This window comes from Trematomus bernacchii, unplaced genomic scaffold, assembly GCF_902827165.1.
Source record: "Trematomus bernacchii unplaced genomic scaffold, fTreBer1.1, whole genome shotgun sequence".
Taxonomy (NCBI): domain Eukaryota; kingdom Metazoa; phylum Chordata; class Actinopteri; order Perciformes; family Nototheniidae; genus Trematomus; species Trematomus bernacchii.
In genome coordinates, this window is record NW_022987593.1 from 18,954,375 (window position 1) to 18,971,295 (window position 16,921).

The 16,921-nt window shown below is 39.2% G+C and overlaps 2 protein-coding genes across 2 annotated transcripts in view; both read right to left on the reverse strand.

Moving 5' to 3' along the window:
* Positions 1-8,940, reverse strand: part of LOC117482038 (B-cell receptor CD22-like) — a 35,504-nt gene extending 26,564 nt beyond the window's left edge. Inside the window, exons 1-11 of the mRNA XM_034130005.1 lie at positions 8,727-8,940; positions 8,141-8,222; positions 6,739-6,799; positions 6,023-6,147; positions 5,770-5,835; positions 4,090-4,163; positions 3,304-3,654; positions 2,661-2,891; positions 2,081-2,434; positions 1,677-1,895; positions 820-1,176 (exon numbers count right to left, since the gene is read on the reverse strand). Of these exons, the coding sequence (XP_033985896.1) occupies positions 820-1,176; positions 1,677-1,895; positions 2,081-2,434; positions 2,661-2,891; positions 3,304-3,654; positions 4,090-4,163; positions 5,770-5,828 (1,645 nt within the window). The 5' untranslated portion in view covers positions 5,829-5,835; positions 6,023-6,147; positions 6,739-6,799; positions 8,141-8,222; positions 8,727-8,940. The remainder of the gene's footprint in view (positions 1-819; positions 1,177-1,676; positions 1,896-2,080; positions 2,435-2,660; positions 2,892-3,303; positions 3,655-4,089; positions 4,164-5,769; positions 5,836-6,022; positions 6,148-6,738; positions 6,800-8,140; positions 8,223-8,726) is intronic.
* A 187-nt stretch (positions 8,941-9,127) lies between these two features.
* Positions 9,128-15,792, reverse strand: LOC117482003. Its single transcript, XM_034129947.1, has 10 exons — positions 15,669-15,792; positions 14,891-15,247; positions 12,868-13,098; positions 12,288-12,641; positions 11,896-12,111; positions 10,993-11,349; positions 9,980-10,204; positions 9,578-9,847; positions 9,367-9,396; positions 9,128-9,144 (listed from the first exon to the last, which is right to left on the reverse strand). Exons 1-10 carry the CDS (start codon positions 15,715-15,717, stop codon positions 9,128-9,130), a joined length of 2,106 nt encoding a protein of 701 aa, XP_033985838.1. The 5' UTR covers positions 15,718-15,792.
* Between the last annotated feature and the right edge of the window lie 1,129 nt (positions 15,793-16,921).

Genomic DNA, 16,921 nt, shown 5'->3' on the forward strand with positions numbered 1-16,921 from the left:
GTGTTCAAATCTGGATCAGTTTTTATCAGATCCGTTGCAGCCCCTTTTTTAGAGAATTGGGTATGGAGGAAAATAGAGAGGGTTGTGTTTTCTGACACTTGGTGAGTTCCCTGGAACACCGGGGACACATATTCATGTATAAAAGACGTACAAAAGTGCATTTTGCATGATAGGTCCCCTTTAACTAAACTACATGTCCCACAATGATAAGCAGGACTGTGGCTGTGCTGTGGTTACAAACTTTTCATCACTCAGTCTGCCTTTATTGTGTTCACCTTGTCATGTATCTTGACAAAAACTAGACTTTCACCAAGTTATATTGTGTTTCCAGTATTTCTAAGACGTACAAAAGTGCATTTTGCATGATAGGTCCCCTTTAAGTAGATTGTGATGCTAATACATTGAAAAGCTATTTGCTAACCAAATAGCTATGCTAATAGCTTTCTTACTTTTATTTAAGTAACAAATGAATGTTACTTGTAACATAAAATGTTTACAATGTGGTGTTACTATTTTGTCTTAAATACTGTACATAACTTGATTCTTCTTCCTCTGATTAATTGAGATAATTTTCCTAATAATCTACAGTGAGCTATTATTTAAAATAAACAAAGCATTGTTATTAAAGCCTGGTAACCCAAAGGCTATCTTTATGTTCAATTGCATATGTACACAACATTTGTAAAGACATTTAAAACCATGGTAAAAGCCAATAGTTATAAAACCCTTCTACCACATTCTTAGGAAAGTGGTACAAAAGTTGTAGTTATTTGAATGAAACTGCTGCTGCTGTGAACATCAGTGTGTGTTGATCAGTACCTGTGACAGTCAGAGTTGTACCAGGGAAATCACTCCCCCATTCAAAGCCTGTTGTTTTGAATTTGAAGAGATACTGAGCTGAATCTGAGTCTCTCAGGTCAGAGATCCTCAGAGTGGAGCGTCCTCTCTCTGTTTCAAGGATCTGAACACGACCTGCATACTGGGAGTCTTCACTAAGGTCCTCAGGTTGAGAGGGATTCTGTCCCTGATGACTACGCTCAGGACTGAACCAGAATGTAGATTTAACATATACTTTATAACTGTTGTACGTGCAGGAAATGTCCACTGATGATCCTTTTAAGGCGCAGATGCTTCTCTCAGTGTAAATTACTCTGTTACAGGTTTGACCAGTGACACCTGAAAAACAAAACAATTTAAAATGTTCTTCGTGAATTTGTTTTGGCAAAAAAAACGTTTGTTAATTAGGGCACATTCAAACAATGGCAAACAGAAGTGTGTGCACAATTTTTTTAAATAAACATGCTGTTATCACTGTAAAGCCAGCTGAGGCGATTTTGAGATTGTTGATATTGGGTTATCTACTGTAAAAGTATTTGGTTGGTTGTTTCACAATAAAGTAACATTTAAATGTGTCATGAAAAGTATAGTATGTCACATAGAAGTCAATCAAATTATGTTATAATATTCCATAGAAAATCTCATAAAAAGTCACAGTACAGTTTGCCATAAAAAACTATTTAATAGTAAGTGACTAAAAAGTCATAGAAGAACTAAGAACTTTCTTCTGAGTCTCAGCTATTTCGGATGACCAGCTGCAACTGAATTAAAAGCTTTGAAGGTAAAGTGCAATAACCTACAAGCTCCACCAGAGGGCCATGTCAGAGGGAAACACTCACACACTGGAGGAGAGGGGAAATCCTCATGTCCTTGCACAGCGCATGAGTAGCTGGATGCAAAACCAAAGTAGACTGAATATGAAGAGAATGTTTCTTTTGCAATTTTCAGCCCATTCTCATACCAGATGTAGGAAGAACCTTGTGGCAGGCGACAACTGGTGTAACACTGGAGCTCAGACCATGAAGATGATTTCCCCCCCTGCACCTGCACCTTCAGATCTGGATTTTTGAGGATAAAAAAAGTGTTTGTTATTTATCAAATACCCAAATCAAGGGTACAAAGTCTAAAATAAGATAAACATGAATGGATAGAGAGTTGTACATGACAATCTACATTATAACAGCTACCTTACACATTAATTACTGGTATGCTGTATATAACATCAGTGAGTGTTGGTCAGTACCTGTGACAGTCAGAGTTGTACCAGGTAAATCACTCCTCCATTCAAAGCTTGGTGTTTTGAATTTGAAGAGATACTGAGCTGAATCTGAGTCTCTCAGGTCAGAGATCCTCAGAGTGGAGCGTCCTCTCCATGTTTCAAGGATCTGAACACGACCTGAATACTGGGAGTCTTCACTAAGGTCCTCAGGCTGAGAGGGATTCTGCCACTGATGATAACGCTCAGGACTGAACCAGAATCCATCAGTGATAGATTCATAACTGCTGTACATGCAGGAAATGTCCACTGATGATCCTTTGAAGGCACAGATGCTCCGGTCAGTGTGAGTCACTCTGTTGCAGTTTTGACCGTCAACACCTGAAAGATAAAACATTGGTTAAACTGAGCTGATACAACTCACTCTCTCACAGCTGTAATACAGAGCAGGTTGTTGAGTTGCTTAAAGCAGAAGTGATCCTGGAGAGCGAGGGGCCAAAAATAAAAACTTAATATAAAAAGGGGAAGTGGGTTTATTGATATTCAAAGTAATTGTAATCAATGTGCCATGGCGTTGTGTTAGTGAAAGACTATGGAGTAAACTCACACTGTGAAGGAGACGGGAAATCCTCATGTCCTTTAAGAGCGCAGGAATAGCTGTCAGCTGAATCAGAATTGACTGAAAAAGAAAATGTTTCTGCCCGAATTTTCTGTCCGTTCTTGAACCAGATGTAGGAAGGGTCATGAGGTAAAAGACATCTGCTGTGACACTGAAGCTTTGCTTTGGAAACACTCTGGTGGACTATTGATCTGATGACCTTGACTAGTAGATCTGGATCTGAGAAGGAAACAACAAATTAAATAATAATGATTTATATTCATATAAATACCCCAAAGCATTCACAGCATCTATAATGGGTGTTTGTTTCAGCCTAAGGTTAATTATATAGTAGCTATTGAATAGAATAGAGACATTATCAACCACACACACACACACACACACACACACACACACACACACACACACACACACACACACACACACACACACACACACACACACACACACACACACACACACACACACACACACACACACACACACACACACACACACACACACACACACACTTATACACACTGTGCAGGATTAGGTTGGAAAACTTCCATTGCAGGAAATATCACATTAAGTTCTTTATCAAACCTTCACAGCACAGTACACATTTAACATTTATATTGAAAAAAGTTACCTGTGACAGACAAAGTGACTCCTGGTGAACCAGTATATGTATCGTAGTTTGTTATGAACCTGAACCTGTACTCAGCTGAGTCGCTCTCTCTCAGGTTTTTGATTCTCAGAGTGCATCTGTTGTTTTCAAAGAGATTCTCTATACGACCTGCATACTCTGAGGCTGTTGTCAGATCTACAAGTTCACCATTTTGCTTCTGAGTAAACCAGAAGGTTTTCTGTACTGTGTTTTCATGGCCATATATTCTAGATGGGTATTTGTAGCTGCAGTTTATGTCCACTGTTGATCCTTTCACTGCACAGATCTTAGTAGAAGAGTAAGTCACTCCCCAGTCATGCTGACCCTGAACGACTGTAACACAGAGCACATCAGAAACGAATTCAGTGAATTAGACAAAGTGGATCAAATGACTGATGTGATTTTGGGCAATGGAAACATAGACAAGCTTAAAATGACCGAACTATCAGCAGTGATTATCAAAAAAACGTCCTGATAATGCGTCAATCTAACTATGCCTTAACTAGAATATAGAATACAAGTTTGTATTATATTTGATCAGTTTTGGGTACGTGGGAATTGTCAACAAATTGTTTAAAACGTGCATTTTGTGTCAACAAACCATTTATTGAAAGACATAAAGAGCTTAAAAACATACAGAGACACACTGTCTAATGACCTACAATGATATACAAGTACAACAGTCGATTGAAAATAATATATTTCTCTTGGAAGTGCTTTGAATAAGTGTGGTAAAGGTTGTAAAATGTTAATGTGGATATACATTACCTGGCATACAGAGAAGGAAGACAAAAAATCCACTCGCTGTTAAAATCATAGCGGCTCCTCTCGTCTCCATGCGGCTATAAAATAAAGAAGATTGATGTCCACAAGAAAACAGTTCTACATCAATTTAAAGGAAGTTCTCTTGAACCTTAACGTCCTTCTGTGGGCTTGAGAGTGAAAAGGAGACTGAAAGCAGGTTCAAAATACCACTTCCTTCCTCTTGACATTATTTAAAAACACAGCTTGTTTTGCAAAAAAGGTGTTGTGGCCAAAAGAAACCTTTATAAAGACCACCTCTCTTAGTTCTCATGTCTTCCTTTGTTGTAAAAGAAGGCTAAGTTAAGTATCTAAATCAATGGTCTGTCAGTTAATCTCAGCAGTGAACAAACTAACTATACTTCTATCATTCACAAAGAGACAAGGGAAAGTTTGCAATATTACTTTTCACATCAAAGAAACTGCATCAACATCATGACATAAAAGATGCATTCTTTTATAATGTCTGCCATAAGTCAATTAGAAAATCTAAAGTAGAAAAGTCCATGAGTCAAAATAGATAAACAGTCTGCAGCACAAACTGCAGCTTAAAGTGGACCTATCATGATATATTTGAATAATATAAGGCATATTTATACTTTTTTTTTCTTCAAAATACCAAACATATCATGCATTTTAGCCATGCCTCATTTTGCGCAATTTGACAATTTCTAGCTCAGTTTTTGCAAGGGCTGATTCTGTGAGAACAGCACCATCTACAGGCCTGGCATATGTACTACAGCGTCTCCAGCGCTTTCGAACGGCAATGGCCGTGGCTGTCTCCTCCTGATTGGTGGAGTTGGCTCAATAGCCGTAGCGCCACCGTCCTGACGTCAGGACAGTGTTCAAATCTGGATCAGTTTTTATCAGATCCGTTGCAGCCCCTTTTTTAGAGATTTGGGTATGGAGGAAAATAGAGAGGGTTGTGTTTTTTTTTCTGACAACAGCTTCATTATTATAGCTTTTATTCAATGGTTTATTTTACAAAACAAATGAGTATGCCTAACATAACAAGAGCTCAAATAAAACGTACTGTTGACAAAGGTTTAAGTACAACATGATATAGATAAACACATTGGTCTGTAAACTCTTTATTTTAAATTGAAAGGTTGTCTCATGTTTTACAAGTTAATAAGTTAGTTACATTGCTATCTTTTTGGTAAAATGGAAAGTAAAAGCTATTTGGGTGTCTCTAATTCCCTCTGAATAATGATTTATAGAGTATTATGTATCCACTCCGTGCTTAAACACCAATCCAGAGAACAAATAAAAGGTTTAAAAAGTGTGTCCTTGCTTCTGTACATTTCATTAAATAGGCCATTTAATATACATATATTATGTTTACAATAAAAGGCATTAAATAAGCTACATAGTCATTAGAGCCAACCCAGGCTCAAACTCAACAACACACTAAAGTCATATATCTTCTCAGAAAGAAGCCAATAGGAGCCAGAGTGTTCGATAGGGATGTCACTATGTTTAGGAAGTAAACAAAGGAGTCCAATGGAGAAACTCCCTCTGGAGGGAACACATGGATGTTAGCCTTTGCAGACCATTTACATGCACACAAACCTAGAGAACACACTACAGTGAAGGGAAAACCCAATAGGGTCCCTTTAATAAAAATGATGGGCTGTAGATTCCTACTGTGTCCTGGTTTTGTTGATTGTGCTGTACAATGCAGTTGAGTCCTTTATGGCAGACATCTGACTTCTGTTTTTCAAAGAGAAACATTTATTTAGGAGTTTTGCAGATTAGATATCGTACAAATGGCCAAACAGTGGTTGTAAAACTAGTAAAATCACATCAGGCAGATGCAAAAGTGAACACGTGTTGATTTTATTCCAAGTAATTTCATCGTTAAACTCAGGGTAATGTTCCTGTGAGAGTATCTACTCACCTCGGGGCAGCGCTGTTAAATTTGACCTCAGCGTACACAACACTATCCTCGATGTTGGAGGAGAGAGGATCTGCCTGGTTTTTGGAGAACTGGACACTGGCATAGAGAAGCTCCTCCTGAGGACTCTGAAGGGCAGATATTGCATAGACAAGATTACCTTAAAAGGGTTTGGGTCTGTGTTGTAGGGAATATGTGAAGGTTAAGAATACCCAATGTTCCCTAAAACAATCTTGAACTTTACTTGAAGCTCTGTCTTGGAGCAGCAGTAGCTCAGTGTGTTGGCTTGGGAACGGAACAATTGCTGATTCAAGTCCTGATTGGACCAAAAAACCTAAATGTAGACTCGTGCCAGTTTACCCACTCAGACTCTTTTTCTACTTTTAATGCATCTTTTAAGACATAAAGAGCTTTTGTGTAGCCCAGCGAAAAGATAAGATAAGATAAGATAAGATAAGATAAGACTTTATTTATCCCGAAGGAAATTGTTGTGCCAGAGCCACAAAAATACAACAAACACAGCAGCATAACAGCAAAACTGTACACTAAAAGTGCAGTAAAACGAGCAATCAAACATCTACAGGAAACATGAAACATAGACGGTCACACAATTAATGCAAATATTACCAGTAATTAGTAGTGAAAAAAAATGTATAAAAAATATCTGAACTGAACAGTTGAAACCTTTTTTGCTTTTGTTGATTATTATTCTTTCTCACCTGTTTGCTGTTGTCCGGTGGCTCTCCGGGCTCAGATGATCGCTTGGCAGCTTTCTTCTTCCTGGTTAAAATAATTAAACAATAACATTTTAGCAATGTGCTAAACTGATAATGAAACAAATATTTTTCATGTTACTTTTATTGGTCATTAGCCACTTTCACACCAAGTACTTTGCCGTACTTCCCAGCACTTAGTACCCGCATGGAACTAAGATCACGTTCACACCGGAATAAGTTCCCTGAGGGAAGATTACGCAAACGAAGCCGCTGACGTCACTTCTTCTTCTACTGCTTTGGGTTTACTGGCAGGCCGCAAACAACTTCACGGCGTATACTGCCACCCGAAGTCCCCGGCCGGAAGTCCCTGGAGTTGGGGACTGGCTTCAGTAGAAACTGCTGGGACTCCCAGCAGCTTCTACTGAAGCCTTCCGAGTAAATCGCCAGAACGCCGACACCTCCACATCTCCACCGCTCCCATGTTTTCTTTTGTGTTGCCATAAGTTAGTCTCTCTGCGTTTGTGCGCTGGGCTAATGCTAATGCTAATAAGGCTAATGCCAGCAAATACAATGGCGGCTTCACAAAACTTTTCAGAGTTTTACGGGGCGTGGTTTGCAATCCGCCCAGCCAATCAGAAATTGGAACTTTTTTCTCCCCTGGAAAGTACCTGCTCTCTAGCAGGCACTAAACATGGGGGTAAAAGTTCATGAACTAAGTTCTCTTTTTGGTGTGAACGCAAAATCCCAGGAACTATCGGAACTAAACGGGAAAAGTACGGGGAAAAGTACTCCGGTGTGAAAGCGCCTATTATCCTTTCCTAATAACACCATGCAGTCAAATATCCAAGATAATTGCTGACTTCTGGAAAGCACTAAATTATACAAACACACAAGTTTGAACTATGTCATGGTGTTCCTGACTGGGGGACCTGCTTTCATAAAAGAAACTCAGACTCAGTGTTACATTTCAAGACCAAACTCCTTTCTGCTTTCACATTCCAACACATTTAACCCTCCATCTTGCGGTAACCATTACATTACATTTGACCTTTTAGATGCTTTTATCCAAAGTGACTTACATACTCTCAATACTGTGGACATCTCCACAGGTGCAATTTGGGGTGAAGTGTCCAATAACGATAAGTTGACTGCAGTGGGAGTGGAACCAGCGCTATCCCACTGCGCCACAGCTTCCCTAACTAATCTTTAATAGGATATGAGGATCACATTTCTGAAAATTCAGTCTGACAGTGAGTTTGAAGAAAAGGAAGATATTGAGATGAGATATAACTTTACAGTGTTGTCCTAATTTACATATTTTATTGCCCAATATTATCAAAAATATCCAGCATACCATGTTTAGTGCTTTCACTAAACATTACCTTAATGAAAGTGGACTTCTTACCTGATCAATACAAATATAGAGAGAAGGATGACTGACAGAACAACAGCAGTGGTGATTCCAGCAGCTCTAGATTTCCATGCTCCTATGACAAGACGAAAAACACTGACAGTTAATGAAGCTTTTATGAATATAATATGAAAAGAAAAAACCTAGATCTTACAATTCAATAAATTGTGTTTTCGGACAGTAAAATAATAATGGTTCTATATCTTTATCAACTTATCGTTTTTTATCGGTATCGGTTTTATCAAGTTGAGGTCTACACTAGTCGAAAATATTGAGCATGATCAGAAACAGACCTCAGAAATGCCTTTTCCATATTGTTCGTGTGTATCTTTTTTTTCAAAAGTCTGATTCAAAAGATAGCTGAGGTGCGTGTTCATTATTTTGAAATGAAACAAAGTCAAATAAGTCAAAATCAAGAATGAATTTGTCACAGTTGTAGTCGGACACATTATAAAAAACAAGTGAAGAGGTTAGTTGGCTTTCTGAGTTTACTGCAACAGGACCCAGATATGTTAATTGTCATAATCCTGTTATAATTTTGTTCTTTTTAGTTTGGTGTGTGTAAGTGAATGAAACCTACCAGTCAAAACAATCTGATGAAAGGTGGAGTTTTGACGTCCTAACTTGTTCTGGGCTCCACAGTAATAACTCCCACTGTGTTCAGCTCTGAAGTCAGTGATGTTGAAGATCTGTCCTGAAGCTTTTGGAGAGTCTTCATTCTCCTTGTACCAGGTGTAGTTAGCTGCTGGGTTAGCATCACTGCTACAGGTCAGAGTCACTGAACTGCCCTCCTCTATCTCAGCAGAGGGACTCACTGACACAGAGGGGAGCTTTGGACCATCTGGAGGACGATATTAGGAGAGAAATGTATTAATAATTACACATGTCGTGAACCAGACTCTACCTCCACAATGGCACAAAGCAACCAACGAATCCCTACTTATAAATACAGTGTTAGCATGAGAGAAGTGCTGTTGTCTATTACTCACACAGAACATCTACAAATAGAGACGTAGATTTGATCACTCCATATTGATTCCCAGACTTGCAGTAGTAGTTCCCTCTGTCCTCAGAGCTGATGGAGGTGACATGATAACTTCCTTCTGTTCCCTGAAACAGTGTTTGGTTCTCCTTGTACCAGGTGTAGTTAGCTGCTGGGTTAGCATCACTGCTACAGGTCAGAGTCACTGAACTGCCCTCCTCTATCTCAGCAGAGAGACTCACTGACACAGAGGGGAGCTTTGGAGCATCTGCAGGAGATTAGTTTACACGATTAATGACAAAATTGCACCCAGCTCATCAGGAAAACATCTCTCCATCAAGGGTCTCAAAATTAGCAGAATGTGAAAATGAAGTAAGTGAGAACCCTGAAAGACCCTTTTCAAGTGATTAAAACATGACAATTACAATTGATAAACTGTATTTCCTCACATTTCACATCAATAGAGTTCATTTCAGATGTCCGTTTCCCCAGCTCGTTCTCAGCTGCACAGAAATACTGTCCAGAGTCAGAAACCTGGATGGAGCTGAAGAAAAGCTTTGGTTCTGTAGTGAGAGGAGGAAGTTTCTGATTTCCATTCTCCTTGTACCAGGTGTAGTTAGCTGCTGGGTTAGCATCACTGCTACAGGTCAGAGTCACTGAACTGCCCTCCTCTATCTCAGCAGAAGGACTTACTGACACAACAGGAAACTTCAGAGCATCTGGAGTAAAAAACAACAATTTTGTGAGGCAAATGTTAGGTGCAATGTATCTGGAGGTTGATTCCTTAATGCGTCTCTGTTATGTCGTTCAATATAAATATTTGTCTTAATTACACAGTGGAGCAAACTCACATAGCAAAGGAGAGCTGTAATTCTCGTGTCCTTTCAAAGCACAAGAGATGATGTCTCCAGGATAAAACTGGTCTTCATATAAAGATCTTTCCTCTTTGATGATTTTCTCGTTGTTCTTGAACCAGACGTAGGAAACACCAGCTGGACTGCAGCCGCTGTGACACTTCAGCTCTGCATAGGTGTATGACTGGTGGACTGTTGATCTGATCACCTGCACCTGCAGAGCTGGATATGTTTAACATTACAAATCAAATGTGATAACCTTTAAGGTTGTAAGTGACATACTTTCAGACATAAAAAAGAACAGATATAAATCTAAACTTATGATATATACCACAAACAGAAGATGTAATGAAGGTTAGCGACGAGAATCATTCAAACTTTTGTTATGGTTTAATATAAACTTGAGTTGTAAGCCTTTCTTTATACTACTTTGCCAAGTGTTCACATGTTTTAAATATTGAGGAGCTCAGCTATGAGCCATTCCTGAGAACTTTTGTGTTGCAAAGAAATTGTATTTTAGAAATGTTATAATAAGTAAATGAACAAGCTCTATTTCACTGTAGAAAACATGCTTTAAGTAGATTGTGATGCATTGAATAGCTATGCTAATAGCTTTTTTACTTTTATTTAAGAAACAAATGAATGTTACTTGTGATAGAAAATGTTTACAATGTGGTATTACTATTTTTTCTTAAATACTGTACATAACTTGATTCTTCTTCCTCTGATTAATTTAGATAATTTTCCTAATAATCTACAGTGAGCTATTAGGAAAAGTTAAAAATAAACACTTAGCCAAAGCATTGTTATTAAAGCCTGGTAACAGAAAAGCTTTTTCTGTGTTCAATTGCGTATCTACAACATTTTTTAAAACGCATTTAAAATCATGATTAAAGCCAATGTTTATTAAAGCCTTCAACCACCTTATTAAAATAGTGGTACAAGGGGTTTATTTTTTATTTTTAATGAAACTGCTGCTGCTGTGAACATCAGTGTGTGTTGATCAGTACCTGTGACAGTCAGAGTTGTTCCAGGTAAATCACTCCTCCATTCAAAGCTTGGTGTTTTGAATTTGAAGAGATACTGAGCTGAATCTGAGTCTCTCAGGTCAGAGATCCTCAGAGTGGAGCGTCCTCTCTCTGTTTCAAGGATCTGAACACGACCTGCATACTGGGAGTCTTCACTAAGGTCCTCAGGTTGAGAGGGATTCTGTCCCTGATGACTACGCTCAGGAATGAACCAGAACTTTGATTTAACATCGTCTTCAAAGCTGCTGTACGTGCAGGAAATGTCCACTGATGATCCTTTTAAGGCGCAGATGCTTCTCTCAGTGTAAATTACTCTGTTACAGGTTTGACCTCTGACACCTGAAAAACAAAACAATTTAAAATGTTCTTTGTGAATTTGTTTTGGCAAAAAAACATTAGTTTAGGGCACAGGTGAACAATGGCAAACAGAAGGGTGTGCACTCTTAAAACAAACATGCTGTAATCACTGTAAAGCCACCTGAGGCGATTTTGAGATTGTTGATATTGGGTTATATACTGTAAAAAGATTTGGTTGATTGAATCACAATAAAGTAACATTTAAATGTGTCATGAAAAGTAAAGTATGTCACACAGAAGTCAATCAAATCATGTTATAATATTCCTTCCTCATAAAGAGTCAGAGTACAGTTTTTATAAAAAACTATTTAATAGTAAGTCACTAAAAAGTCATAGAAGAAGTAAGAGTATAGTATGCACAAAAGATGGCATGGTCTTTGCAACATCTCTGCAATGTTGTTATCAGCAGTATGCTTTTCTTCTGAGTCTCAGCTATTTATGATGACCAGCTACTACTGAATTAAAAGCTTTGAAGGTAAAGTGCAATAACCTACAAGCTCCACCAGAGGGCCAGAGGGAAACACTCACACACTGGAGGAGAGGGGAAATCCTCATGTCCTTGCACAGCGCAGCAGTAGCTGGATGCAGAACCAAAGTGGCCTGAATATGCAGAATCAGCTCGTATTGCAATTTTCAGCCCATTCTCATACCAGATGTAGGAAGAACCATGTGGCAGGCGACAACTGGTGTAACACTGGAGCTCAGACCATGAAGCTGTTTTCACCTGCACCTTCAGATCTGGATCTTGAGGAGCAGAAAAGTGTTTGCTATTTATCAAATACCCAAATCAAGGGTACAAAGTCTAAAATAAGATAAACATTAATGGATAGAGAGTTGTAATTGACAATCTACATTATAACAGCTACCTTACACATTAAGTACTGGTATACTGTATAACATCAGTGTGTGTTGATCAGTACCTGTGACAGTCAGAGTTGTACCAGGTAAATCACTTCTCCATTCAAAGTTTCGTGTTTTGAATTTGAAGAGATACTGAGCTGAATCTGAGTCTCTCAGGTCAGAGATCCTCAGAGTGGAGCGTCCTCTCTCTGTTTCAAGGATCTGAGCACGACCTGCATACTGGGAGTCTTCACTAAGGTCCTCAGGTTCTGAGGGATTCTGCCACTGATGATAACGCTCAGGACTGAACCAGAATCCATCAGTGATAGATTCATAACTACTGTACATGCAGGAAATGTCCTCTGATGATCCTTTGAAGGCACAGATGCTCCGGTCAGTGTGAATCACTTTGTTGCAGTTTTGACCATAGACACCTGAAAGATAAAACATTGGTTAAACTGAGCTGATACAACTCACTCTCTCACAGCTGTGATACAGAGCAGGTTGTTGAGTTGCTTAAAGCAGAAGTGATCCTGGAGAGCGAGGGGCCAAACATAAAAACTTAATATAAAAAGGGGAAGTGGATTTATTGATATTCAAAATAATTGTAATCATTGTGCCATGGCGTTCTGTTAGTGAAAGACTGTGGAGTAAACTCACACTGTGAAGGAGACGGGAAATTCTCATGTCCTTTAAGAGCGCAGGAATAGCTGTCAGCTGAATCAAAATAGACTGAAAAAGAAGATGTTTCTGCACGAATTTTCTGTCCGTTCTTGAACCAGATGTAGGAAGGGTCATGAGGTAAAAGACATCTGCTGTGACACTGAAGCTTTGCTTTGGAAATACTCTGGTGGATCATTGTTTCCATGACCTTGACCAGTAGATCTGGATCTGAGAAGGAAACAACAAATTAAATAATAATGATTTATATTCATATAAATACCCCAAAGCATTCACAGCATCTATAATGGGTGTTTGTTTCACCCTATGGTTCATTATATCGTAGCTATTGAATAAAATGAAGACAATATCAACCAAAAACATACAGAGATGTCACACACGCACACGCACGCACGCACACGCACGCACGCACGCACACACACACACACACACACACACACACACACACACACACACACACACACACACACACACACACACACACACACACACACACACACACACACACACACTAGGGGTGTAACGGTATCCGTATTCGTCCCGTACCGTCACGGTTCGGACGCCACGGTTCGGTGCATGCAGTCACACGACGAATACGCCTTTATTTTACGAGTGGGAAAAAAGTCTGTCATTCAGGGCAGTATCCACTACACTATATATAATCCAGGGGGCGGTGTTGCGCCTAAAAGCTGTTTGCCAGCCGCCCTTAAACAACAAATGAAGAAGAAGAAGAAAACATAACAAAACGAACAAAATACAAGAAGAAGAAAAGTTAGTATTGCGAGTTCAGATAACACACAGGAGCTAGAACTTCAAGACCCACCTGCTTCTTTTAAATCAGCTGTGTGGGAACATTTCGGGTTCCCTGTGGACTACAATAACGATGGAGTGTGCGAGTGGTGGATCGGACGAGGACGGTGTGCCGGCGTTGTTTGACAGCGGTGCGGTATGCTAATGGTAACACAAGCCAAACATGCTAAATAATATCAGAAGGCATCACCCAGATTTGGCAATCACCGGAGCCCGGCAAAAGACAACAGCAGTTCAAAGCTTATCCCCGCTGTTTTTAAGAAGCCAATAGACATGAAAGCCGAGAAACCAAAATAAATAACGGAAGCTTTTGGCATATGTTTTTCAACGGCTATGCACCCTTATGCAATAGTGGAGGACCCCGACTTTTATTGATTGTGATTGAAAGTGATTGAAACACTATCTTATTATTTATTTTGTAATATTTTCAAGACATTCTTTTTAGTTTTACAGCTTATTGAACCTTTTTGTTTGACATCAGCCATTATAGATAATATGTCCATCTGAGTGTGTGTGTGGTACTGTTTGTGGTTTGTTTTTAACTGTGTAATAAAGTTAATTATCCAAAATGTTAGAGTTCCTTATTTTTAAACTGACACTTGCACTACTGTTCAAAATAAATAAAAAACAAATTTGCTTTTTCTTGTTGTACCGAACCCGTACCGAACCGTGACCCCCAAACCGAGGTACATACCGAACCGTGAATTATGTGAACCGTTACACCCCTAACACACACACACACACACACACACACACACACACATACCATGTATACATCACTTCAGGGGACGTTACATTGACTTACATGCATTTCCTGGAGACTTATCCTAACCTTAACCATAACCAACACATGCCTAACCCTTACCCTTACCCTTAACCTTACCCTAACCCTAACCAAGTCTTCACCCTAAAATTAATGATTCCCCTCATGGGGACCTCCATTTTGTGTAAACAGATGTAGGTCCCGACAAGTATAGTAATGATAGACCACACACACATACACACACATACACACACACACACACACACACACACACACACACACACACACACACACCCACATACAAACACACACACATACATGCAGTGCAGGATTAGGTTGGAACACTTCCATTGCAGGACATATCACACTAAGTTCTTTATCAAACATTCATAGCACAGTACACATTTAACATTTATATGAAAAAGTTACCTGTGACAGACAAAGTGACTCCTGGTGAAGCAGCAAAACGCACATCTGGTTGGTTCGTTTTGAGCCTGAACTTGTACTCAGCTGAGTCGCTCTCTCTCAGGTTTTTGATTCTCAGAGTGCATCTGTTGTTTTCACAGAGATCCTCTACACGACCTGCATACTCTGAGTCTGTTAACAGATCTACAAGTTCACCATTTTTCTTCTGAGTAAACCAGAAGGTTTTCTGTACTGTGTTTTCATGGCCATTTATTCTAGATGGGTATCTGTAGCTGCAGCTTATTTCCACTGTTGATCCTTTCACTGCACAGATCTTAGTAGAAGAGTAAGCCACTCCCCAGCCACGCTGACCCTGAACCGCTGTAACACAGAGCACATCAGAAACTAATTCAGAAAATGCTTAGTTAATATCAGTGAAATAGACAAAGTGGATCAAATGACCGATGTGATTTTGGGCAATGGAAACATGGACAAGCTTAAAATGACCGAACTATCAGCAGTCATTATCAAAAAAACGTCCTGATAATGTGTCAATCTAACTATGCCTTAACTAGAATATAGAATACAAGTTTGTATTATATTTGATCAGTTTTGGGTACGTGGGAATTGTCAACAAATTGTTTAAAACGTGCATTTTGTGTCAACAAACCATTTATAGAAAGACATAAAGAGCATAAAAACATACAAGTACAACAGTCGATTGAAAATAATATATCTCTCTTCGAGGTGCTTTGAATAAGTGTGGTAAAGGTTGTACAATGTTAATGTGGATATACATTACCTGGCATACAGAGAAGGAAGACAAAGAATCCACTCGCTGTTAAAATCATAGCGGCTCCTCTCGTCTCCGTGTGGCTATAAAATAAAGAAGATTGATGTCGACAAGAAAACAGTTCTACATCAACTTAAAGGAAGTTCTCTTGAATCTTAACGTCCTTCTGTGGGCTTGAGAGTGAAAAGGAGACTGAAAGCAGGTTCAAAATACCACTTCCTTCCTCTTGACATTATTAAAATGCACAGCTTGTTTTGCAAAAAAAGGTGTTGTGGCCAAAAGAAACCTTTCTAAAGACCACCTCTCTTAGTTCTCATGTCTTTCTTTTTTGTAAAAGAAGGCTAAATTAAGTATCTAAATCAATGGTCTCTCAGGTAATCTCAGCAGCGAACAAACTGGGAAAGGTTTGCAATACTACTTTTCACATCAAAGAAATCTAAAGTAGAAAAGTGCATGAGTCAAAATAGATAAACAGTCTGCAGCACAAACTGCAGCTTAAAATGGACCTATCATGCTATATTTGAATAATATAGTGTAGGACCATACCTATATAAGGCATATTTATACTTTTTTTTATTCAAAATACCAAACAGATCATGCATTTTAGCCATGCCTCATTTTGCTCAATTTGACATTTTTTAGATCTGTTTTAGCAAGGGCTGATTCTGTGAGAACAGCACCACCTACAGGCCTGGCATATGTACTACAGCGTCTCCAGCGCTTTCGAACGGCAATGGCCGTGGCTGTCTCCTCCTGATTGGTGGAGTGCCCAATAGCCGTAGCGCCACCGTCCTGACGTCAGGACAGTGTTCAAATCTGGATCAGTTTTTATCAGATCCGTTGCAGCCCCTTTTTTTAGAGATTTGGGTATGGAGGAAAATAGAGAGGGTTGTGTTTTCTGACACTTGGTGAGTTCCCTGGAACACCGGGGACACATATTCATGTATAAAAGACGTACACAAGTGCATTTTGCATGATAGGTCCCCTTTAACTAAACTACATGTCCCACAATGATAAGCAGGACTGTGGCTGTGCTGTGGTTACAAACTTTTCATCACTCAGTCTGCCTTTATTGTGTTCACCTTGTCATGTATCTTGACAAAAACTAGACTTTCACCAAGTTATATTGTGTTTCCAGTATTTCTATTTCCCGCAATTATTCAATGGCATGCCATACCATGTAGGTTATGTCATTAATGAACTGAGACCGGACATTGAGAACTGGGAATTTTATCCAACTCTGGCATTGCCACATACAGAGT